General features: G+C 58.7%; 1 protein-coding gene across 13 annotated transcripts in view; it reads right to left on the reverse strand.

Moving 5' to 3' along the window:
- PRKAR1B (protein kinase cAMP-dependent type I regulatory subunit beta) overlaps positions 1–25,672 on the reverse strand; it is an 80,081-nt gene that overhangs the window by 23,261 nt on the left and 31,148 nt on the right. For 11 of the 13 annotated variants that reach the window (XM_081552374.1, XM_081552372.1, XM_081552377.1 and 8 more), the window contains exons 5-6: positions 8,242–8,303; positions 7,511–7,557 (exon numbers count right to left, since the gene is read on the reverse strand). The exons of 1 other annotated variant lie outside the window; for it this stretch is intronic. In XM_081552374.1, the coding sequence (XP_081408500.1) occupies positions 7,511–7,557; positions 8,242–8,303 (109 nt within the window). Of the gene's footprint in view, positions 1–7,510; positions 7,558–8,241; positions 8,304–23,914; positions 24,489–25,672 lie in introns of those variants that run through there. One more of the 13 variants, XM_081552369.1, reaches the window with a different exon arrangement.

Raw genomic sequence — 25,672 nt, forward strand, 5'->3', positions numbered from 1 at the left:
AGCTGCAGGGGACAGGGGGACTGGGGGCTGGGGTCACAGTGCCACTTGCCGCATGGGGACCCCTCCACAGCACCTCCAGGGCATGCCGGGCCCCGGCTTCCTGACCGCCCACCAGGTGTCACCCTGCCAGGACGCTCACACCCCACCCAGGCGGCCCCTCCATCCTGGCCGCCTCGTTCACAAGCTGCCCTCCCGTCCGTCCCAGGCTCCACGCAGCAGCCGGGCCATCACTTGCCTCTACCCACAGGCCCCGCGGCCCAGGAGGAGCCAGGTCCCCGGAGTCCCCCGGACCCCCAGCTCCTCGGGCAGCACCCAAGCGCCCAGGCCTGTGGTCAATGGGAGCGGAGGCCAGCGCCCAGGGCCGAGCCCAGAGGCGGACAAGGTTCCCTTTCAGCCTTCGAGGGCGCTGGCCCCGCACAGTGTCGCGACTATGCATTGACTGCAGGTCCGCCTGCTGCCAGAATGGCCTGGATTGTTCATTATGTGGATTCGCGTACGATCAACTAACACAACCTCTGTTCATCGCCTCGGCGTCAATGAGCTTAAAGAATGGCTCCCATTGGCAAAAAGCGTGCATGTCGGGGAAGAATGGATTGTGACGAATCATGGAAGCAATTCTTATGGACTCAATGACGCATTATCTCGACCATGACTGAGGCTCAGAATCGCCAGTCCGCGGGTGCCGCGCCGGTGATACTGCGTGCGGTGTGAGCGGGGTGGGGAGAAGGGCCGGCGTCGGGGGGACGAGACGACACGCAGCCCTCCGGGAAGTCCTCAGCCTGCAGGCCCGCACGAGCCCACCAGGAGCCGGGGGAGACACAGCAGCACCCACGAGGCGAGGCCCGTCCTCCCGCAAGGCAGGGCGCGTGTCCGCCAGGCTTTGCCCAAGATGCTCTACAAAAGCACATCCCCGGAGCTTCTGGTTTTCCCAAAGGGACCAAAGTCCATGGAGGGGCAGTCACAGCGACCGGGGGACTCGCCTGTCTGTAGAGCCCGGGGGGGGTTTTGCGTGTCTGTAGAGCGCGCGGGCTCGCGTGTCCGGGGCTCACGTGTCTGTAGAGCCCATGTGGGGCTCGCGTGTCTGTAGAGCCCACAGGGCTTGCGTGTCTGTAGAGCCCACGGGCTCGTGTGTCCAGGGCTCGCGTGTCTGTAGAGCCCACGGGGCTCGCGTGTCTGTAGAGCCCACAGGCTCACGTGTCCGGGGCTCATGTGTCTGTAGAGCCCGCGGGGGGCTCGCGTGTCTGTAGAGGCCGTGGGGCTCGCGTGTCTATAGAGCCCTCTCTGCCTGGACACGAACCCACGTGTGCAGTGCTGAGCTCTCCCGCCACCCTGGACAGGCGCTGAATGTCTCCGGGCACCAGGAGCTCCCAGGGCCCTCCCAGGCTCTGTGCCCTAGGGTGCCCACGGGGCAGCTGGCCTGGTACCCCGGGCGGCCTTCGGTGCGGCCGAGCTGAGTGCTGGGTTTGGTCCGCGGTTCTTGCAGAGGGTGATGGACGCCACCCAGCCTCAGCTCTGATGCGGCTGCGAACCTCCCTGCGGGTGACCCAGCACCCTCCTTCCTCACGCATGAGGCAGGGTGGGGACCCCCGGTCTGCTGAGCAGCACCCCCAGTCTGCACCAGCTCGCCCCCCCCGGGGGCTGCTGCGCCCACCCCTTGGCACTGGGTCACCACAGAGATGCGGCCTCGGGGGACCATGGGTCCCGGGTTGGGTCGGGAGCCTTGCTGGATCCCTGGAGCCCAGGGAGGGCAAGCAGCTCCCCTCAGCCTCGGGTGCCTGTGGGGCAGGCCAGCCGCCCCATCACCCCCTGAAGAGACAGGGTCCCCCGGGAGCAGGGCAGGCGCTCAGCAGCCGTGCTTCCCCAGGGTGCACCCCAAAGAGCGGGCAGGCAGCTGCCACGCACTCCAGCAAGGGCACCTGGGCCGGAGCACATCCCTGGGGGCCACGAGGACCCCCTTCCTCACCAAGCGCTGACCGCGTCCTCAGAGGCATCAGAGAAAAGCATTGTGTGGAGCCGAGGACGGGCCGGGCCGCCCCCCGGAGCACAAAGGGCCATCCTTCTCGGGACACTAGCTGCTGTCAGCACAGCCACACAGCGCCCGGCCCCACCCTGGCTGACATGCAAAGGGGCTCCTTCGGGCTTTGTTGCACTTTTTTGTTCCTTCTTTTGCGAGGGGAGTGGTGGGAGGCCACACTGCCGGCACCCACGCTCCCGCCGCCCCCGGGTCTCCAGCCACACCCGGCGCCCCCAGCCGCTGCTCCTCATTGGCTCATTCAGTCACTGTCACCCCCAGGTCAGCTCAGCACCCGGGGTGCCATGCGTGTTCTCACCGCTGGCTTCAGCAGTGGAAAGCACGCGGATTCCAGTTCACAGGGACTTACTGACCAGCGGGTCGGTAATGATTATCCCTAAGGGCTTCCCTGGTGGCTTAGCTGGCAAAGAATCCGCCTGCAATGTGGGAGACCTGGGTTCCATCCCTGGGTTGGGAAGATCCCCTGGAGAAGGGAAAGGCTCCCCACTCCAGTGCTCTGGCTGGAGAATCCCATGGACTGTATAGTCCACGGGGTCGCAAAGAGTCGGACATGACTGAGCGACTTTCAATTGTCCTTAAAACAAGCTGCAGGCCCCGGAGAAAAAGGGGGAGGAAGATTTGGGGAAGAGCCACTGTTCAGGACTTTCGAGGAGGCAAAGGCGAGCCCAGACCGCAAAGACCAGGGGTGAGGAGAGTTGGAGGCAGACGGGACAGGACGTGCGAAGAGCCCGAGGCAGGACTGGACTTGGAGGATCCGTATGCAGCAACATCAAGCACGGAGGCCCCGAGGGGGCCACACGGGGAGGCCACGTGGGGAGAGGTGTGTCCGGGGACCACTGAGGTTCTGGCTGGGCTGAACCTGGACGCACCCCCTGTGACAGCTGGAGCCCAGCTCAGGGCGACCAGAGGGGAGCAGGGGTCAGCGAGGGGGGTCCCAGACTTCCACCAGGTTACTCGACAGGTGGTGTGCAGACCAGGTGCACAGCACCACCTGGGAACCTGCCCCCCAGCAACGACCTCCCAATTCAGAGCCCCGGGGGTGCAGCCCAGGATGTCGGCAGGTGATGCTCACGCCCGCCCACCACGGACCAGCTCTGGTTCTAACTTTGGACAGAGGTGGAGGTGGTGACTGAAGACACAGGAATCTGCTTAGTGACACCCACAAAGCAGAACCACCCTCAGAAGGGGGGGCTTCAGACGGTCCCAGCCCCACCAATCCAGACAGCCAGGACACATGGGGCTGCCTGCCCGCCTGCTCCTACCCACAAGGACACTTCAGTTCAACACGCAACACCACAGAAAATCGAAAACCCACTGAAGCCACTGTGGGGTAAGTGGAGATAGACAGTCACGGCCTGATCCACCCACTGGAGCAGGTGCTGTCCTGCAACCTCAGCCCCGCCCCTCCTGCAGTTATTTCCCATGTAACCCAGAGCCGCCGGGGCGAGGAAGCAAGCCGGGCGTGCCAGTCGCTGTTGTTTTTTGTGCCACAGGCGATGAGAAAAAGTTAATGGTCCAGCTCCTCCACGTCCCGGGCTCCAGCCACAAAGAGTGGGGGCGTCCGGGCAGGTGAGTCCAGGTACGCGGTTGCTGTTCCAGGGTAAACCGGGTCGCGAGTCTCAAGCCTCTTTAGCCCAAGAGCCTGGCGGGATGGGGGGCTGACCCACTGGTTTCGCTTGAGAGTAGCTCCCCCGAGTCTCCCTGCTGGACGCCGTCTGTGGAGCCCGAGCCATGTGGGTGACGACGTGGGATCAGCATCCTCTCCCCGGGCGACCGGCCACCAGCTCGGTTCCCTCTGTGGACCCGCCACGTGCCTGGGCCTCTCCCGCCCTCCCCCGCAGACCTCACACTGCCCGGGGGTCCACAGGCAGGACCTCATCGGGCCCCCATCCTGTCTGCAGGGCTGCGTGCTCCAGAGTGAGGGGCCCAGCGTGGAGCGTGCAGCCCGTCAGGGGGCCCAGCGTGGAGCGTGCCTGAGGGCCAGCACCCTCCCCAAGCTGTCCTCATGTCACCAGCACCATGGGGGCTCTGGGTCACCTGTCCCCCAATTCCAGAGCAGCCTCTGGCCACAGTGGGGTCTCCAGGACCCCTGCAAAGACCCGAGAGGGTGAAGGGCCCCCAGTCGCCCCCTGTGGGTGAGACGCCGCAGGAAAGCTTCACAGCTGGTTGGGGGCCACGGCCGCCCTGCGCCCGGGAAGTGACGGGCCAGCAGACGGCACCCGGAGCAGGATGCCCAGGTCCCCCCACGGCTCAGCGTCCACAGCAGCGCCGGTCATGATCACTGATGAACAAGGCAGGGGCCCTTCCCGTGACCAGGCAGAAAGGCCCGGGGCTCTGCTGCCTGCTGCAGCGTCGACCAACCTTGGGAGGCGACGCTCAGTGGGATGAGCCCAACGCAGGGCAGATGCCGTGTGGTTCCGCTTCTACGAGGCCCCTGAAGGCGTCAAGTTCACAGAGATGATGGAACGTAGGGGATGTGGGCAGGGGCTGGCGGAGGGCCTGTGGTTAGACTTTAATGGGGACAGAGTCTCAGTTTGGGAAGATGAGAACGTTCTGGAGATGGTGGTGGGAGGGCCATGTGACAACGTGAATGTGCTAATGGCCCCGCATTGGACACCTAACGGTTAAGATGGCAGCTTTTATGGAGTGTGTACTTTACCGACTGAAAAATAAAAATCAGAACACCAGACTAACAGACTGACCGGCCGTGACCCACGGAGCCAGACGGCCTGGGGTGCCCTGTCCCCTGAGGCCCCCCCACCTCTGGAAGCGGCCGTGCCCACAGACGTCTGGGGAAGCGGGAGGGCCCCGGGCGGGGGCAGAGCCCAGGGTGTGGCAGGCACCCCTCCCGGAGGCCCCAAAGCGCCAGGTGCCTGGACGGCGGGGTGGGGAGGAGCGGCGCTCCTAAGCCATGAAGCCGGCCGTGGAGCGCCCTTCCAAGTGGAAATGCTATGTTCCACGAATAAAACAAATTGAGAGATATTTTTATACTTAGGAAGACGGATTATAGCTCTCGGCGGTACACAGGCTGCGGCCGGCACTATCCGCGTCTCCCTGGAAAACCGTAATTTAAACCAAGCTGGTGCTTCTGGCATCCGGTCACCTGGCCGTTCCCCCCCAGGGCACTGCTGGTCAGGGGGCAGCGTTCAGCCCGCAGAAGGGGGCTCTGGACGGCCACTCTCAAACCCTCCTGTTTAAAGGCCAGGGTGGGGCCTCCGAGGGGGGCCCGTGTCTTGGGGGCTTCAGGGTAACAACGCAGTGGACCTGGTCTCTGCTCCCCACACCCTTACAGAGCCCCCCAGGAACCCTCACACGCGGCCAGTCCCTGGTCCGCGGTCACTTCCCCGCCCCAGAAGGCAAGGCCAGAAGCACAGCTCCAGGCCAGGAGAAGCTGCATTTCAGACCTGGAGCAGAGATGACAGCCCTGGTTATGACGCATCCGGCCACTCTCTCTCCCCAGTTCCTGACGGACCACCTTCTGGTCCTTGGCACGTGGCCGGTGCTCCATGGGTCACACCACAGGCTCCTGGGCCGCCCTGCGCCCACTGGCCGCAGGAGGAGCTGCTAAGGCTGACGGCCCCGCGGTCACCACCTTGCCCCGTCTGGGCCAACGGCCCGAGCTGGAGACTGCAGCCAGGAGGCGGCGTCCACCCACGGGCCCAAGCGTCTGGGCTCCGGGAGCCGGGGCTGAGGGCTCCATGCTAACCTCCTGGGGCGACACAGAGTAACACACGGCTCAGGCGTGCAGGCCCAGGTCTGCGTGGAGGACGCAGGCTGGGGGACACATCTCACGGGACCCCAACACCCTTCAGGCTCCTAGAAAGACAAGGACGGGACTCTGGGCCACGGGGCAGCCATCTCCATCTCTGCTAGCTGGGGAGAACCCAGGCTTGGTCGTCTCAGCTCTCAGGGAACCCCACACTCTGCGGAGCCCAGCGGCTCTGCCTGGGCGGGGTCTGAAAGGATGGATAGGAGTTTGCAAGGCAGAGCAGGTATAAGAACAGAGGGACAGGACGGCCAGGGGCTCCCTGGGAACTGCCTTCTCAGCTTTCTCCCCACCCCCATGAACCCCGAGGGCAGGGCCGTGTCCCCCCAAGGGGGTATCCCCGGGGCTCTGCAAGTGCCCAGCATGGAACAAGCGCTCGATCGACATCTGAGCCAGAAAACGAGGGAGGGACAGACAGACGGCGGAGGAGAGCAGTGGGGACGCAGAGGCCGAGGGATGGGGGGAGCCCGCAGAGCTCAGCCCCGAGCGACCTGGGCGGCCGGGAGCGAGGCGCTGCAGCCCGCTGTCTCTCTGCGGCTGGGTCTCTGACCAGCTGGCAGCCGGGTCGGGGTTGGTCCAGCCTGCGGCCTCCCCCACCACCTCCCCCGGGGCCCTGGCCTCTGGCTCCTGCCGTAGTTTCCTCTGTTGAGGAAGACAGGACGGCCCCTGCCCGAGGCCTGGTCCAGGCCCAAGCCTGGGACGAGAGAAACCCCGAGCCCCTGTGGCTCGCCCAGAGGTCCCCACACTGTCACCTCCGGCGCCACCGGCTCCAGAAGCTGAGGGCCGCAGCCACGTGGACACAGACTCGCTGCTGGGGGACGTGGGGAGAAAGCTCCCCCCACCCGGGATGCCCAGCTGTTGCCGCCCCAAGGATGGAATCCATCTCTCGGAGGCTCGGACGGGGTTGTGGGTGCCCGAGGCCGACGCAGGGGCCTCGAGGACACGTCCTGACCGTGCGGGACCCTGGGACAGACTCACCCTGTGTTTGAGGGGCAGGGGGCTCCAGTCCGTGTGGAGCCAGCCTTGAGCAAGCCTTAAACAGACGCCCCAGGATCAGGTGCGCAAGCGGGACTGAATCAGGGCCACAGGCAGAACCTCAGGGGAGACAGACGGCTGGCAGCCCACGTCGGGGACATGCTCACCGAGCCGACAGGGAGGGCCGACAGCAGTGCAGGCTGAGCCGAATACTCGGAGGAGCCCGCGTGGGGCCCCAGGGGAGGTCGGGGCTCAGCCTGCGGTCAGGTGATGGAGGAGGTGCTTCTCCAAACAGAGCCTGGGCCCCCACGCCGGAGACTGGGCAGTAAAGAGAGGAAGCGGAACAGAATCAGATGGCATGACATCCTGGGATGGACGCAGCCAGGTTCCACGGCAAAGCCAGAGCCACCGGGCCCCTGGGCGTCTGAGGAGCGTGAGCGCCCGGGGCGGCCGCACCAGCCTGCCGGGTGGTGGGCTCCTGGCTGCAGCAGAGCTGTCACGCCGGGGCCCCGGGACCGCGGTCGGCTCAGCGGGAACGGACGGCAGCGGCCGTGGCCGGGCTGACACCAGCCGCCCTAACCCCGCTCTCTGCTCGGATGTGCCTGCAGTATCGTTTACGTGAACTCTATCGCTTCTGGACTGAAAACCTGGAAACACATCACCCAGAACGACCTTCTCTAGACCTCAGTGTGGGCGCAGACAGGTGCTGCCGTCCAGAGAAAGTTGGGGATACTCACGTCCACCTCTCCTTGGTCGATCACGTAGAAGTTATCCCCTTCGTTCCCTGCGAGGGAAGGAAAACAGACACGTGACGCGAGGAGGCGGGCTTTCATCTTTCTGGTAACAAACCGTCTTAGGATGCTGCTTCCTAGACCTCTGCCAGGCAAGGCCGGGGCTCATCCATCTTTAAAAATCTTTAAGTGGAAGCTGTGTGTACGAATGTGGCAAACACAGTGACCTACTTCACACTCGTCGGGAAACAGCTACCACAGTCAGGCTGGCAGAGTACCCTCTCCTGACGGCACTGCCATCTCAAGTCCACGGCTGTCAGGTCGCCAGGACTCTGCATAGCTCCTCAATTTTTTTAACAACGAGAAGGTCCCCCATGGCTCTGTGGTAAAAAGAACCTGTCTGCCAATGCAGGAGAGACGCGAGCTCGATCCCTGGGTCGGCAAGATCCCCTGGAGGAGGAGACAGCAGCCCACTCCAGTATTAGCCTGGATAATCCCATGGACAGAGGGGCCTAGCGGGCTGCAGTCCGTGCGGTCGTGAAGAATCAGACAGGACTGAGCACTGAGATTGTCAGAACACATTAACACGCGCTAACTTGTGAAGTCGCTGTTATGCAGGGTCATAGTGACCTGCCTCAAGGACAGACAATAAGAGTTTCGTGATAAATACATTCGTAAGTGAATAACCAACCCTTTGCAGGGGCTCCGGCCCTGAGGAGGAGGAGCGCGCGGCGTACCTTGCTGTATGACGGTCTCCCCGGCGATGTGTGTGACGGGGAACATGGCGTCGAAAATGTCGCTGCAAAAGAAAGCGCTGCATGTGGGGGCCGCCCTGCCCTCCACGGGGCTCCCGCTGCCCGGCTCGGAGGCGATGAAGACCCCGGGACCCACTGGCCCTGGGCTCAAGACCCCCTGCTCTGCACGGCCTGAGGATTTGCGAAGACAGAATCATTCAGGACAGACTCCACTCACAGAAGACAAAGCAGATGGTGACCGTTCCCACCAGGACACGGCAACCAGTCCTGACCCCTTTTCCACCTTTTTCCTGGGAAGCCCTTTCCATCGAAGGGAGTTGAGACAGTGGACACAGAAATGGGAGGAAACCAGACTCTCTTAACCGCTCGCTCGACGGGCACAGAGGCTCGAGGCTGGTGCGGGGTGTGCCCACTGGGCAGCCTGGCCGTTTCATCTCCCAGGTCTGGTGTGAGACGGACCCTCAAGTGGGATGGGGGTGCGGGGAGGCGGGGACGCCCTGTCGTCCCGGGGAGCGTCCACGTCCGCCCAGGAGCCTTTACCTCCTCTGGACAGCAACCAGGTGCACAGGCCGGGGTCCAGACACCGAAATCCAACCACCATCCCCGAGGAGGTCGCCCACCCCAGGCACACGTCTCCCCAGAAGAGAAGCGAGACCCTGGGCCCCCTGGGCAGGGGGTTCTCAGGGGTCTTGGAAACGGGTCAGTGGAGGAGCCCCCGGGGAACAGACAGCAGAGCCCCACCCTGCCTGCACTGCCCGCCGCCGGCCTGGAGACAGGACCGCGTCTGAGAGCAGCTGCTTCCATCTATTTAAACGCTTCTTTGTCTCCCTGGAGGAGGGGCAGCTCCCCAGGGCCGAGCAGGTGAGGGAGCGTGGGTGCGGGAGCTCGTAGACCGACCCACACGGACGCCTTCCTCTGCCTGGCTGAGTCCCGCTTCTGCCTCCAGGCACACCTCAGCCCCCCTGAGCCCCACCCTCCCGACACTGTCGGTGGGAATGCAAATTGGCGCAGCCACTAGGAGAACAGTACGGAGGTTCCCGAAAGAGAATAAAAATAGAGCTGCCATATGATCCTGCAGTCTTACTCCCGGGAGCGGGACCAGAGAAAACTGTGATTCAAAAAGACACGTGCAGCCCAACATTCACAGCAACAGTATTTACAACAAGACGTGGAAGCGACCTGCGCGCCCACCGACAGAGGAATGGATAAGGAAGACGGGGTATATTTATACGATGGAATATCATCGTGGTTTTTGTTGTTCAGTCACTTAGTCGTGTCCCACTCTGTGTGACCCCATGGACTGCAGCACGCCAGGCCTCCCTGTCCTTCACCATCTCCCGGAGCCTGCTCAAACCCAGGTCCATCGAGTCGGTGATGCCGTCCAACCATCTCGTCCTCTGTCGTCCCCTTCTTCTCCTGCCTTCAATCTTTCCCAGCATCAGGGTCTTTTCTACCCTGGAATATTACTCAGCCATAAAAAAGAATGAAAGAATGCTATTTGCAGCAATATGGATGTATTTGGAGAGCTTTAGGCTAAGTCAGATAAACAAACACCGTATAATCTTTCTTATATACAGAACCTAGAAAATACAACACACTAGTGAATATAACGAGAAAGCAGCTTCTCAAAGATATAGAGAGCTAGTGGTTACCAACGCGAAGTAGGGGGCAATGTAGGGGGAGAGAAGTAAGAGGCACAAACTACTATGTAAAAAATAAAGAAGCTACAAGGATGCATTGCGCAACACAGAGAATACAGCCAGTATTTTGCAGTAACTAGAAATGGAATATCACCTTTAGAAATTACAAATCATTATGCTGTACACCTGGAACACATAATATTATAAATCAACTAGAACGCAATTAGAAAAACAGCACTGATGAACCCCAACTCGATACATTTCTGGAAAAAAAAAAAAAAGAATCATGCAAACGGAGCTGTTCCATCTTGGGCTTGCTATTCTCAGCCCAAAAGTAGTTTAAATGTTCGTTACAGCTAATTTCAACAGCACAGACATTTTGCTTTTGTTTATTTTACATCTAAACTCCACTGTCCAAGTGCCATTTTAAAATAAGGCTAATTCTTGACTTGCAAGTAAATGTTTAGAGCACGTCCTGCTGGTAAGTTACTTGTTTTGACCTTGGAAACCAGACGTCCGAAGCCACTACGGTCAAGCCAGTGGCCAAGGCTGCCGAGTGAGGTGTCTGGGAAAACAATCCTGAGACAGGAGGGAAGGAGCCGGCCGGGCGGGGGTGGGCCTTAGCCCTGAGATGCCCCCGGCCCGGGGGGGTGGGCGCTGGGCGTGCCTGGTCCCGGCTCCCAGAGCATCCACCCCGGGAAGGCCGCACTGCGCTGACACCTCCAGAGCCGTGAAGAGTTCCCTGGCACCTGCTGTCCCCATCCCAGTGGAAGCCAGACCCTGGCCCTGAGGCCCTGGGGGTGAGAGCAGATGGCCATGGAAACCAGGCCTTCTCTGGAGGGCCACCTCTCTAGACGAGGAATGTTCTCTGTGATGGTCAGAGAACCCCCACTCCTGGGGTGAATTATCAGCCAAGGCTTTCCAGCCTCTGTGATCCAACTTCAAACCTGCTCTCAGGACAGCTGGCCTCCCGGATTGGAACACGTGGAGTGGGGGGCTTGGCGTGGCCCCAAACCCCAGGGCCCAGCAGTGGGGCCCTGCGGTGGCTCAGAGCAGCCTGGGCAGCACCGTGGCCCCGCTGCCTCCGACGGTCATGCCAGCACCGCTAGGAGCCACCGGAGTCTTAGACCCCAGGCGCGGATTTGCGGCCCTGAGTTCACAGTGCTGGAGATCGCTCTTGTTGACAATCCCTCCCCCTTCTCCCTACTTCCCCAAGCTCTGATGCTTGTACTGAGATTTGAGGGGTTTCCTTTTGGTCGTGGGCTTCCCTGATGGCTCAGTTGGTAAAGAAACCGCCTGCAGTGCAGGAGATGTGGGTTCGATCCCTGAGTCGGGAAGATCCCCTGGAGGAGGGCACGGCAGCCCACCCCAGTACTCTTGCCTGAAGAATCCCATGGACAGAGGAGCCTGGCGGGCTACAGTCCGCGGGGTGGCAAGAGGCGGGCACGACCGAGCGACTAGACCACCACCACCACCTTGCATGTGAGCGTTTTCTCTTACGACATGGGGTCTTGAGGTGCGCGCGCCTTAGACCCCCAGGCGGCATCATGCCACGGAGACCATCATGTATCTTCCGGGAGGGCATCCGGCTGCTTCTCGCTGCGCCCTCGCTGCGCCCTCAGGTGCCAGAGACGGAGGCTCTCTGTGTCTTCTTTAAAGATCACATGGACTTATTTACTTGCTGCGCGGGGTCTTAGTTGGATCTTTAGTTGCAGGACGTGGTGTCTAGTTTCCTGACCAGGGACTGAACCCGAGCCCCTGAATTGAGAGTCTCAGCCTCTGGGCCACGGGGGAGTCCCTCATGTCTTCTTACAAGGACACGAATCCCATCATTGGGGTCCCACCCACCCCCTCCCAAATGCCTCCACGGAGGTGGTTAGAGCTTCAGCAGGTGAATCTGGGCACACAGTTGGGTCCAGAGCATCCTCTGCCAAATATTTCCATGAACACATTCAGACTTTCTGTCCACAGGAAGGGGGTCTGGCTCGTTTTCTCCGAGGGTCAGCCGATGTTCCCAACAACGTCGCTCCATCCAGGGTTCACACTTACACGGCCTGATGGGCGTGTCCCTCCAAACTCATTTGAAATTCATACAAGGAGCAGGGCAGCTTCCTTATTCTCTATTTTCTGGAGTCACTTATAAAAGGATGGACGGTTTGCTAAAGTTTTGACAGAATTCATTCATAAAACCTCTGGGACCTGGGCTCCTTTGCGAAGGGAGGTCACCACTGAAATCTCTGAGTGGTCTATTGATTGTTCATGGGTCAATGGTGGCCCCATTTTCAAAGTTAGCTCTCGATATTTAAAAATTGAGAGATCTATAAATATCATAATTTTTGGTTTTTCTTTGGGTGGAAAAAAAAAGGAATATCTAGCAACACGGGGCCTTTGTCCTCATGAAGCAAGAACCAGGCCCCCTCCCCACCTGGCGGGAGCACAGGCTCTGTGTCTGCACGACCCCCCTGTCTCTGGGCCCGGAGCCCAGCCTCTCTCTGCAGCCCCTGCCCAAGGGGCTCCCTGTGCAGTGGGGGCCACGCTGAACTCGCCTGGAGGGACCCAGGGGCTGAGCGTCCAAGGAGCTAGCACATGGGGATCGGGCATAGCCCCGGGGCATCAGGCACAGCTCCGGGCACCGCAGGAGCACCCAAGATGGCGACAGCCCCGTCTGTCCCAATCAGCAGCCACCATGGCGATTTCTGCTGGCTCCAAACCCTGCGCACACGGGGGCTCCTTCGCCCAGCCCCAGGAAGGACGCCAGCAGCGCGGTCCGCGCCCCGGAGCTCAGCCAGTCTCGTGATCCAGTTATGGCTTTTTTTATTCCCTTTTATTGGCTGACATTTCTGATATACTGCCGAACTGCTGCTGCAGGTGGCCTGACAGGTAAACACCCCCACCCCCACCCCTGCAAAGAAACCTGCAGAAGCAAACTGGTTGGACCAGTTCTCTGAGTGAGGGACCCGAGGGAGGTGCCCACAGCCATGGGAGCCGCGCCTGCCCCTTCCGAGGCAGCACAGCGGGTGGGGTGGCGAGAAGCCCTGCACCCCGGCCCGAACCCCCCGACAACCTGCCCTTCCTCCTGCATTCTGTAAATGTGGGGACGGGGGAGAGGAAATTCTTGTGACCTTGAGCAAAAGCTCTGTGACAGGGACCACAGGACCACCTCCAGTCCTAAGGGGAAAAACCCGCATTAGCAGTTCCAACATTTCTGTGTGTTTATTTCTTTAAATGTTTTATTCTGAAAAACGTCCAACTTTCCGAAGCACGGGGGTGGGGGGTTGTCAGAGCCAGGATGTGTGTTTCTGCCCCCCCGCTGGTGAGGTCACAAGAGCAACACAGAACAGGGCACAGACACTCCTGCCACGGGCGTGCACACACGGGCTTGCACAGGGCTCACGCCTGCGGGGACAAGGACCAGGACAATGCGAATTAAAAACGTCCCATGGATGCAGGAAGCGTGTTCGAGGCATAGAGTGTTTTTTCCGATGTGGAAATGATGCCAGAAAGGGGAGGAGCACCCCTGACCTGGACGCCGTGCTCAGAGGCCACGCCCACCACTCGAGGGGGGGTGGGGACTCTCCCCGCTGCTGCCCTGGACTCATGGTCAGCGTCACTCGCAGTCCAGGAGCCCTGGGGACCAGCACTGCAGGATGCCCTGCTTTCTGCCACCCGTCGCGGCCCCGGGGACAGGGGGGCTCTCGTCGCTGGAGCCAGAGCCCTGACAGGGTGCCTGGCTTGTGTTTAGGCTTTTCCACTGTTTGGGTGAAACTGACTGCAAGTTTCCAAATAATTCTCTCTAAGCAGCAATAACTCAGGCGTAGCTGTTCACGGCGTGGATGCAGGGCTCCTGCTCCCTGCTGGAGCACCGAGAACGTGGATGCAGGGCTCCTGCTCCCTGCTGGAGCACCGAGAACACGGCATTTGTAAAACCCTGGGAGCCTCCGCCTCGGGGGACTGGAGCCACCGCCTCTGTGGCTGCCTCCTCAACCACAATGCCGGGCACTTCAGGGACGCACACGAACGCGTGACTCCATGGGGAGCACATTCACGGAGCCCCGGGAGGACCAGGTGAGTCCTGCTGCACCTGGGCACACCTGCACAAATTAATACACGTGACCCACACGGAACCTGCCCTCAGACCGCGGTGGAATTAAGCTAGAAATCAATAACAGAAAGGTAACTTCAAATCCCTACGTACTGGAGACTAAGCAACACACTTCTAAATAACACATGGTTAAAAGAAGGTTTCAGAGAAATTGAAAATGTGTTTAAATGAAAAGGCAACTTAACAAAATTGTGGGAAGCAGCAAAAGTAACACTTAGAGGGGAACGTGCAGCATTGAAAGTGCACCTCTGAGAAGGGGAAAGACCTAACATCAACACCTAAGGAAACTATCAATAGAAAAAGAAGGCCGAGTTAACCCCAAAGCAGGCAAAAGAAAAGAAATATTAAAAATTAGAGCAAAATTTAAAACAGGGAATTAATAGAGAAAATCAATGAAACCAAAGCCGGTTCTTTGGGAAGATTAATAAAGATCTATAAACCCCTAGCCAGGGTAACCAAAAAAGGTGGGGTTGGGGTGGGGAGGAGAGATTGAGACAGAGAGAATACACGGACAGCTAGCGTCACAAATGAGAGAGGAGCCATCACTACAGGCCCCGTGGACTGAAAAGGATCGTAAAGGGAGACTATGACAACCGTGGGTCCACAAGTCTGACGACTTAAAGCACAGAGACCAGACAGAAGGCAGCAGGCCCAGACGGGTTCACTAGAGAATCCCACCAAACCTGCAAGCTAGAAATGATGCCAACACTCTACAATCTCTTCCAGACACAGAAGCAGAGGGAACACTTCAACTCATTCTGTGAGGCCAGAATCACCCTAATACCAAAACCAGACAAAGATGCTACAAGACAGGAAAATTACAGACCGTTGTCTCATGAACACGGATGTAAAAACGCTTAGCAAAAAGGCAAATCAAACCCAACTCTGTATTAAAAGATTCCTACACCATAGATAAGTGGGACTCATTACAGGTACGCAAGGTGGGCTCAGCATCAAAAACCACAGACAATGCGCCACCTCCCAGGGGTAAAGACAGAAAATCATATCAAGAGATGCATGAGGAGCATGTGACAAAACTGAATACCCATTCGTGATAAAAAAAAAACTCTCAGAAAAATAAGAATATGGAGATCTCTCTCAACTTAATAAAGAGCTCCAGAAACCCTACAGTTGACATTACAGCTGGTGGGGAAAACCTGGATGCTTTCCGCCTAGGATGGGGACTCGAGCCAAATATATTTCCCTCACCACTCTTCATGAACGTCATACTGGAAAACCCCTGGCTAATGCAATGAGATAAAAGGATAAGGAAAGGAAATGAAGGCACAGAGACTGGAGGGGATTCTCTGGCAGTGCAGTGGTTAGGACGCTGGCTTCCACTGCCAGGGGCCTGGGTTCAATTCCTGATCAGGGAACTAAAATCCTGCAAGCTGTGTTGTGCAGCAAAAAAAAAAAAAAAGGTATACAGACTGGAAGTTCAGTTCAGTCACTCAGTCGTGTCCGACTCTTTGCGACCCCATGAATCACAGCACGCCAGGCCTCCCTGTCCATCACCAACTCCCAGAGTCTACCCAAACCCATGTCCATCGAGTCGGTGATGCCATCCAACCATCTCATCCTCTGTCGTCCCCTTCTCCTCCTGCTCCTAATCCTTCCCAACATTAGAGTCTTTTCCAATGAGTCAGCTCTTCGCATCAGGTGGCCAAAGTACTGGAGTTTCAGCTTCAACATCAGTCCTTCCAATGAACACCCAGGATTGATCTCCTTTAGGATGGACTGCTTGGATCTCCCTGCAGTCCAAGGGACTCTCAAGAGTCTTCTCCAACACTACAGTTCAAAAGCATCAATTCTTCGGCGCTCAGCTTTCTTCATCGTCCAACTCTCACATCCATACATGACCACTGGAAAAACCATAGCCTTGACTAGACAGACTTTGTTGGCAAAGTAATGTCTCTGCTTTTAAATATGCTATCTAGGTTGACCATAACCTTCCTTCCAAGGAGTACGCGTCTTTTAATTTCATGGCTGCAATCACCATCTGCAGTGATTTTGGAGCCCAAAAAAATAAAGTCTGACACTGTTTCCACTGTTTCCCCATCTATTTCCCATGAAGTGATGGGACCAGATGCCATGATCTTAGTTTTCTGAACGTTGAGCTTTAAGCCAACTTTTTCACTCTCCTCTTTTATTTTCATCAAGAGGCTCTTTAGTTCTTCTTCAGTTTCTGCCATAAGGGTGGTGTCATCTGCATATCTGAGGTTATTGATATTTCTCCCGGCAATCATGATCCCAGCTTGTGTTTCTTCCAGCCCAGCGTTTCTCATGATGTACTCCGCATATAAGTTAAATAAGCAGGGTGACAAGATACAGCCTTGAACGTACTCCTTTTCCTATTTGGAACCAGTCTGTTGTTCCATGTCCAGTTCTAACTGTTGCTTCCTGACCTGCATACAGGTTTCTCAAGAGACAGATCAGATGGTCTGGTATTCCCATCTCTTTCAGAATTTTCCAGTTTATTGTGATCCACACAGTCAAAGGCTTTGGCGTAGTCAATACAGCAGAAATAGATGTTTTTCTGGAACTCTCTTGCTTTTTTGATGATCCAGTTGACGTTGGCAATTTGATCTCTGGTTCCTCTGCCTTTTCTAAAACCAGCTTGAACATCTGGAAGTTCATGGTTCACGTATTGCTGAAGCCTGGCTTGGAAAATTTTGAGCATTACTTTACTAGCATGTGAGATGAGTGCAATTGTGCGGTAGTTTGAGCATTCTTTGACATTGCCTTTCTTTGGGATTGGAATGAAAACTGACCTTTTCCAGTCCTGTGGCCCCTGCTGAGTTTTCCAGATTTGCTGGCATATCGAGTGCAGCACTTTCACAGCATCATCTTTGAGGATTTGAAATAGCTCAACTGGAATTCCATCACCTCCACTCGCTTTGTTCGTAGTGATGCTTTCTAAGGCCCACTTGACTTCACATTCCAGGATGTCTGGCTCTAGGTGAGTGATCACACCATCATGATTATCTGGGTCGTGAAGATCTTTTTTGTACAGTTCTTCTGGGTATTCTTGCCACCTCTTCTTAATATCTTCTGCTTCTGTTAGGTCCATACCATTTCTGTCCTTTATCGAGCCCATCTTTGCATGAGATGTTCCCTTGGTATCTCTAATTTTCTTGAAGAGCTCTCTAGTCTTTCCCAATCTGTTGTTTTCCTCTATTTCTTTGCATTGATCGCTGAGGAAGGCTTTCTTATCTCTCCTTGCTATTCTTTGGAACTCTGCATTCAGATGGGAATATCTTTCCTTTCCTCCGATGCTGTAAAGAGCAATATTGCATAGGAACCTGGAATGTTAGGTCCATGAATCAAGGCAAATTGGAAGTGGTCAAACAGGAAATGGCAAGAGTGAACGTCAACATTCTAGGAATCAGCGAACTAAGATGGACTGGAATGGGTGAATTAAACTCAGATGACCATTATATCTACTACTGTGGGCAGGAATCCCTTAGAAGAAATGGAGTAGCCATCATGGTCAACAAAAGAGTCTGAAATGCAGTACTTGGATGCAATCTCAAAAACGACAGAATGATCTCTGTTCGTTTCCAACGCAAACCATTCAATATCACGGTAATCCAAGTTTATGCCCCAACCAGTAACGCTGAAGAAGCTGAACTTGAACAGTTCTGTGAAGACCTACAAGACCTTTTAGAACTAACACCCAAAAAAGATGTCCTTTTCATTACAGGGGACTGGAATGCAAAAGTAGGAAGTCAGGAAACACCTGGCGTAACAGGCAAATTTGGCCTTGAGAGTACAGAATGAAGCAGGGCAAAGGCTAATAGAGTTTTGCCAAAAGAACGCACTGGTCATAGCAAACACCCTCTTCCAACAACACAAGAGAAGACTCTACACGTGGACATCACCAGATGGTCAACACCGAAATCAGATTGATTCTATTCTTTGCAGCCAAAGATGGAGAAGCTCCATACAGTCAGCAAAAACAAGACTGGGAGCAGACTGTGGCTCACATCATGAACTGCTTATTGCCAACTTCAGACTTAAATTGAAGAAAGTAGGGAAAACCACGAGACCATTCAGGTATGACCTAAATCAAATCCCTTATGATTATACAGTGGAAGTGAGAAATAGATTTAAGGGATTAGATCTGATAGACAGAGTGCCTGATGAACTATGGATGGAGGTTCGTGACATTGTACAGGAGACAGGGGTCAAGACCATCCCCATGGAAAAGAAATGCAAAAAAGCAAAATGGCTGTCTGAGGAGGCCGTACAAATACAGACTGGAAAGGATGAAATAAAACTGTTCGTTTGCAGAAGACACGACTATGTAAAAAAATCTTAAAGAACCAACAAAACCAAACCTATTGGAATTAATACGTCTTTATAGGAAGGCTGTAGAATACAAGGTTAATGTGCAAAAGTCAAACACTTTCCTGTATTTAAAATGGAAAAAAAAAAATACTACACCATTTACATTAGCACACCACAAAAATAAAACATTTAAGTGTAAACCTAACAAAATATGTACCAGATCTGCATGAGGAAAACTACCAAACTGACGCCAAAATTTAAAAACTAAATAAACGTCATGTAGCCCCCTCCCCGCCTCACCCAGCAGCTGCGGTCAGAGCCAGAGTGAGAAAACCACCGCCTCCCTCGCCCCCAGCAAAGACCTCTGCCTCCTGCCGGCTGGCCTGCCGGCCGAGTAGTGGCTCCTGTGGCCCCGGAGCCAGCCCTGCAGCAGCCGTGGTTCTGACGGAGGGAAGGGTGCGTGGGAGGCCCCGTCAGGTCCCGCGCCCCACGCTGTAGCCCAGCGGGGCTGCAGACACCGCCGCCTCCGCACGGCTCAGAAACAGGGCCCGGGGCAGCCCTGCACGTGGCTCAGAGACCAGGGCCTGGGGCCAAGGGCGCTCCGCACACAGCTCCGCCACTACAAAGCCCACCGCGCCACGACGGGCGTCACGACAAGCAGGGTCTGGATCCTTCTTCGAGGATTTCTTCCCAGAAGAGCCGCAGCCCCCGGTCATCTAGCAGGACCACCAGGCAGGCGGCCCCCAGGATGGGAAGAGGCACACGTGGGAGGGCCCTGGGGCCCGTCTGAGGCCCAGGCCAGGGCTGCGCAGCCTCCCTGCCAGCTGGAGAGAGGCAGGCACGCTCACCCCGCGGGCCGAGAACCCCAGCTACACAGTGGGGTGTCCTCACCAAGCACCCCAGGGGCACCCTGAGTTCTGCGGCCCCACCTGCCTCTCCCCCAGCAGCCTGCGCCCACCTCCAGGGACCTCCGGCTCCTCCCATCACCTCCCTGGGATCCCACGCGCGTCTGCAGAGCGGGGCCCCCAGCCCCCCGGGCTGACTCCTGAGGGCCCAGCCCGCCTGCACGGACGCCGCGCCCCAGGAACCCCAAGTCGGCGTGGGCTCCAGGACGCCGTCACCATGGTGCACTGAGACCCCGTGTGAACACTGACAGCAACAGTGACCCTGCCCCGCACAGGCCACGTCCAAGGTTGGGCGTGGAACACTGGGTCCTGGCTCCCTCCTCCTTCCTTCTCACCTGCCAAGACAGGAAATGTTTTCCAGGATAAGAAGCATCTTGTTTATTTAAACACAGCCAGTCCGGGGATCAGTCACAAGACCCAGGCAGCCCATGCGATCACAGCCTCCAGACCAGCTCCGAGCACGTGGGCAGGGGAGGCTGCAGCGGCCCGCCGGCTCCAGGACATCCCACCAGGCCTCGGGGGGGCGAGGGACGCGTGTCCTTCCCACGGCTGCTAAACCAGTCAGGGGCAGCTTCAAAGGGCCAGACGCAGGCCTGCAGCGGGGACCGCGGATGGTCCCAGCCAGGCTGGGCTGGGGGCGATGGGGCAGGAACAGGGCGGGTGAAGCTGGCAATCGCAGGTGAGCAGCCTGCAGGGCTGGGGGCTGGGGGCAGAGAGGGCAGAAAACCCAGCTAGCCATGGCGCCAGTGGACACCCGAGACAGCACGCGCCCAACAGCCGCACAGCCATGTGCGTGCACGTTGTTGGGGCACCCTCCACACACGTCCCGGGGCCCAGCACTGAATCCGAGAGGGTGGGGAGGCTCTGTCACCAATGCGGGCAACCCCGGGGACAACTGCAGAGAGAGCCACTCATGGGACAGAGCACGTGGGACCCACGTGCCAGGCCCAGGGTGGAGCCCCGGAGCAGCCTCATCAGGCAGCAGCTCGCGCCCACCAGAGGCCCCGCCGCCCAGGACGTCATCACAAACCACCAAGTGAACAGGGGACCGCAGCAGACGTGCCTGGAGCCCCGCGTTCGCAGAGGCCACCCCTCTGCTCTCCTTGCGAGTGCTGCTCGAGACCCCGTCCCCCACGGGCAGCGCCAGCCCCACACAGACACGGGCAGCAGATGAGGCCTCTCGCGGAGGCCCGGCCCGACGCCGGCCCCCATCCCGCACCCAGCCCCCCGGATAGGCCGTTTCCATAGCCCGGCTCAAGCCCATCGCGGTCACCCCCCACCAACAGCCCCAGGCCCCCAGTGGCCCTGGGCTCCAAGGGCCGGGCGGTCCAGGTGAAGCCACCTTGGCCCACGCGAGGTCAGGGTTGGGCCGCGCCAGCCCCTTCCCTGTCAGGATCTCACTGTGTCCGCCTGCACTTGCTTTTCTCCCACGAGGTGATAAGGCCCAGGGCACGGCCGCGGCACGCCGGCTCTCCCGGCCCAGCGGCCACGCCTCGACACGCTCAGCGGCGCTGTGAGGACCGGGGCCATCAGGGGGGCCATGGTCACCCCGTCATGCCTGGGAGCCACGGACCTCAACCCTGGGCAGATCTCAGCCTGGACCCCGTGGGCCGCCCAGGGCACGGGACTGGGCTTGGTGACATGTTCAGTCCCGCCTAGATGCCCACCTGCCTCGGGCCTGGCCAGCGGCTTCCTCCTCCGTGAAAGGGGCCAAGTTGCAACCAGGAAGATGACGTGAGGGGATTTATCTACCCACCCCACACACCTACCGATCCAGCTCTGGGATGGCCCCAGAGACCCAGAGCTGTCAAGACCCTCTGAAAAGTGCCGCGGCGTGAGCTCCAGGACACATGTCAGACAGAAAAGGCGCGTGTGTAAGGAAGGGGGGAGGGCGTGAATCTGTGCACATGGGCTGACTAGCTCACCCGTCTGCTGCTCCAGCCACAGGCGAATCCGAGAGCAAAGAGCCCCCGCAGGCCGCAGGCCGCAGGAAGGGGACGCGAGGTGAGTGAAGCTCCGGGACACACCGTGCTGGCGGCGACAACCTTGGAACCATGAACTATGTTAACATTTCACGTGGTTCTAAAAACCATCCTGAGATTTGAAAAATAATACAAATACAAGGGAAAAGGGAAAAAAGGAACTAAAATGTGTACCCAATGGACAGCATTAGCTCCCAAGCTGCAGACGCCGCAGGGCAAAATGAGCCAGAATTAAACCTTAAATGGTTCTGCTGACCACGCTGGTTGTGATTCGAAGGTCGGGTGTGTGCGTGTGTGTGCGCCCCTGTGGTGCAATGAAGCAAAGAATTCTTTTGCTGGTGTCATGGACAGCTGAGATATTCAGCGTGTGGGGAAAGAGATAAAACAAAGTTAATCACGTTACTTTAAAAGGAAGGAAGGAAGGAAGCCAACCTGTAGCCCTGAATTGAAACTGGAAGAATCAACATGAACACGTGAAATATTTTATCTTAAACACAGTCCTGGTTCCGTCTGCAGAAAAAGTCCAGCAACCAGGACAGAGCAAGGCAGTGCCCAACCCCAGTGCCCGGAACGTGGTCTCTAAATACAGGCTCCCACCAAGAGGAAGAAAGCGTACGAGATGAGCCGGCCACCTCTCAAAGCACCAGAAAGCAAGGAAAATGACAAAAACAATGAGGCTCATGTCAGAGGACGCAGGAGCTTCGTGAAGAGGGTCCAGTGGCCATGGAGCAGCCGGTGGGGCGCCGGTCAGACAAAAACTGCAGTGGACGAAACGTCTACGTGGACTCAAGTCGGGGGCCTGGGGGAGGGACGATGACAAGGATGGGCACGGGCTCAGGGAAACCACAAGTAACGAGGGTCCATAAGGGGCAGGGCTCTGGCCCTCCACGCCCCTGCCTGTCACAGCCACGGACCTGCAGATGCGCTGGGTGCCCTGTTCTGTATTCCCCGGGGTCCATGGTCAGAGGTCGTGTGCTCAGTTCCATGGCCCGTGGTTCTTCCTAAGCTGCGCTGAGACCCGAATTCTCTTCCCTAATCGGACGGATGCCACATGGCAGGCTGCGCCTGGGCACTGTGGGGCCAGTCCTCCTACATGGGCTTTGTCCTCCTGCTGCCTGCAAGCACGGAGGGAGCCCGAGGCAGGCACCCCAGGGCAGGGACAGGACACCCCAGCCCCTGCCAGGCCCCAGGCTCTGCCTCTCCCTCCCCTCCGAGGGCGGCCACACCAGAGTCACCCCACTCAAAGCCCCTGCATTTCCACCCACACCCTGGCCACCCTCCAAGGCCGTCAGCACGGGATGTGCAGAGCGGCCGGCCTCTGGCGTCTGCCTCCCATTTCAAAGGCCTCCTCCTCCTTTATGTTCTCACACCTGCCACAGAGGCCACGGTCCACAGAGGCCACGATTCAGAGAGGTCACGGTCCAAAGAGGTCACGGTCCACAGAGGCCACGGTCCACAGAGGTCACGGTCCACAGAGGCCACGATCCAGAGAGGTCACGGTCCACAGAGGTGACGGTCCGCAGAGGTGACAGTCCAGAGAGGTCACGGTCCACAGGGGCACTGGGCCAGGTGTGTCCGGACAAACCAGGGACCCCGATTCCCTCTGAGAACAGGGACCCAAGAGGGGCCACCACACCAAAGACCTGACTAGCGGTGGACACGGCCCAGCTGCCCCTAGAGCCCCGACCCCGTGGGCTGCTCCCTGGGGTTCTGGGACCCCCCGAGTCCTATGAACAGCTTCAGAGAAATGCCCCCCCACCCCACCCCATGATGGCCGCAGGGGCCGTGTGAGAAGGTGGACAGAGGGACGAGCAGAAACACGGGGCCCTCGGTCTTCCGCGGCCCAGTGCAGGGAGGCAGGAGGCGGATGGGCCTGGGAGCAGGTAGAGCGTCCACCTCGTGGCTCTCTGACCAGCCAAGGGCCTGGCCGGCCACCCGCCGAGCCTCATCCCATCACCTGGGAAGGGGACGACAGACGCGGAGGCACCAGCAGCGCGCCCGGCAGGCGGCACAGCCCCGCCGGCCCTGACTGCCACGTTTGGCCATGGGCGGCCCCACGCTCACTGAGGCCTGGGCTCCTCCAGGGGGCTGGGGGTCTGTGGTCAGCTCGGCCCAGGGGACCTGTCCCAGGGCCCCCCTGTCCCACCTGCAGTGGGCCCTAAGCCCAGCCGATGCCCACCCTTGCCGACGGCTGTAGCACAGTGACCCCAGGTGGCCGGCCCTGCCCACGGGGACAGTGGTGCGGTGGTCAGCACCTCCCAGGGGGCATCTCGGAGGCTGCCTGGGATGCTGGGGGTGGCGCCGTGCAGACCCCCAGGACCACACCCGGCCCCCAAGCCCTGGGGGCCACCAATCGGCCCTCCACTCCCGTAATTCTGCCACCGTGAGAATGTCACTTAAACAGTGTCCTGCAGGATGGAAGCTCGGGGGCTGGCTTCACTCCTCAGCAAGCTGCCTGGAGGCTCACCCCGCCCGCCGTGGTGTGAGCAGCTCGCCCCCTTTTTTGGCCGGGTGCTATCCCACGGCATGGCGCCCAAGCTTATTTATCCACTCGCCCGCTGAGGGATACCTGGGTTGTTCCCAGTTTCAGGCTTTTACAAAGAAAGCTGCTATGACAAGTTAATGTACAGGTTTTCACGTGAACATAAGTTTCCATTTCTCTGGGATAAATGGACGAGAGTGCAGCTGCCGGGTCGCATGGCAGTTACATGCTTAGTTTTCTAAGAACCTACTCACATGTTTTCCAGGACGTTATGGCTGCCGTTCCCAGCGGCAACGGACTCAGGCCCGGGTCCTCCGCGTCCGCACCGGCCGGTTTTCCCCTGGCCGTCCCGATGGGCGTGGAGTGACGGCCCCCTGGGGCTTGCTCTGTGCTTCTGTGCTGCCCGAGGGGCTAAGCACCTCCCAGGGCTCCTCCTCCGCCCAGGGGCCTCTGTGGTCCAGCGTCTTTTCCACTCTCTGTCCAGCTTCTACCTGGACTCCTTCCGCGTTGCTGAATCGAGAGAGACCTTTACGCGTCTAGGACACCAGTCCTCACTCAGACGTGAATCAGCAGCTTGTCCTTCATCACACGTGCCTCATGCTGGCCCCTCCGGAGGAGACAGTCACTGGAGACAATGCATCCGCTGACCCTGCATCGCGGGCAGTGCCCAAGCGCACACGGGTCCCGAGCAGACACAGGATAAAAGTCTTGGGGCGATTATCTTCAGAAAGCCCTGAGTTCCTTGGCATGGCCCACTTTCATTTAAACTTCGCTCCTACACCCAGATAAGCAGCCCTGTGTGCTTAGCCATGAAGGAACTCTTCCCCTAACTAGTCCCAGAGGCACCAGCAGAGGTCGGAGAACACGGCTCACATAACACAGACCATCTGGAGCTCTCGTCCTGCTCCCAGGGGGGCACACGCTGAGCCGTGACCGACAGGCTGTCCCCTGGGGCTCAGGAACGGCAAGCCCCAGCCCGAAGCCCAGAGTCCTCCTCACCCCTCTGCCGCAGGGGTGTATACAGGGGCAGGACCCCCGGTCCCTCCTGGCCCGGCCCAAAGCCCAGAGTCCTCCGCACCCCTCCGCCGCACGGGTGTGTCCAGGGGCAGGACCCCCGGTCCCTCCTGGCCCGGCCCAAAGCCCAGAGTCCTCCGCACCCCTCCGCCGCACGGGTGTGTCCAGGGGCAGGACCCCCGGTCCCTCCTGGCCCGGCCCAAAGCCCAGAGTCCTCCGCACCCCTCCGCCGCACGGGTGTGTCCAGGGGCAGGAACCCCGGTCCCTCCTGGCCCGGCCCAAAGCCCAGGGTCCTCCGCACCCCTCCGCCGCAGGAGCGTGTCCAGGGGCAGGACCCCCGGCCCCTCCTGGCCGGGCCCGCCCTGCCGCCCGCCTCCACTCCTGCCTGCCGGAGCCCCCCAGGCCTCCACAGCCAGTCCACGCCGCTGGGAACCCAGTCTTCTTCACAGGAGCATGGAAAAGGATGAAGACTGCAGGATCCGTTTGCCAGGAGAAGTGCGAGACTTGTCCACCGAGAACTGCGGGGGCCTGCTGAGAAGGTGCAGATCCGCAGAGACGGAGACACGCTCCTGCCTGTCACTGAGACGACTCGATGCCGACAAGATGCCGGTTTTGTGTCAAACCGATCTGCAAATTCAACACGGGCTTTCAAAATAGAAAGTCATCTAAAATTCATATGGAAGCGCAAAGGCCCTAAAATAGCCCAGACGAGTCTGCAGAAGAAGAATGAAGTGAGAGGATTTACGTGACCTGATTTCCGAGGAGATCACTGGGCAGCCGCGCCTGTCAAGACCGTGGGGCTGGTGTGATGACACGGCACACGGATCCGTGGGGCAGAACCCAGAGCCCGGAAATGAGCCCTCACCCTGACGGCCAGTTGATTATCGGCGAGGCACCAGGACGCATCCATGAGGAAGTGACAGTCTCTTTGGCCAGTGGAGCTGGACACCCGGACGTCCACATAACCACCCGGCCTCAGACCCGTGTGTGGCCTCACG

This window comes from Giraffa tippelskirchi, chromosome 13 (assembly GCF_054371585.1).
Source record: "Giraffa tippelskirchi isolate mGirTip1 chromosome 13, T2T-mGirTip1v1.2.pri, whole genome shotgun sequence".
In the NCBI taxonomy this organism is placed as follows: Eukaryota; Metazoa; Chordata; class Mammalia; order Artiodactyla; family Giraffidae; genus Giraffa; species Giraffa tippelskirchi.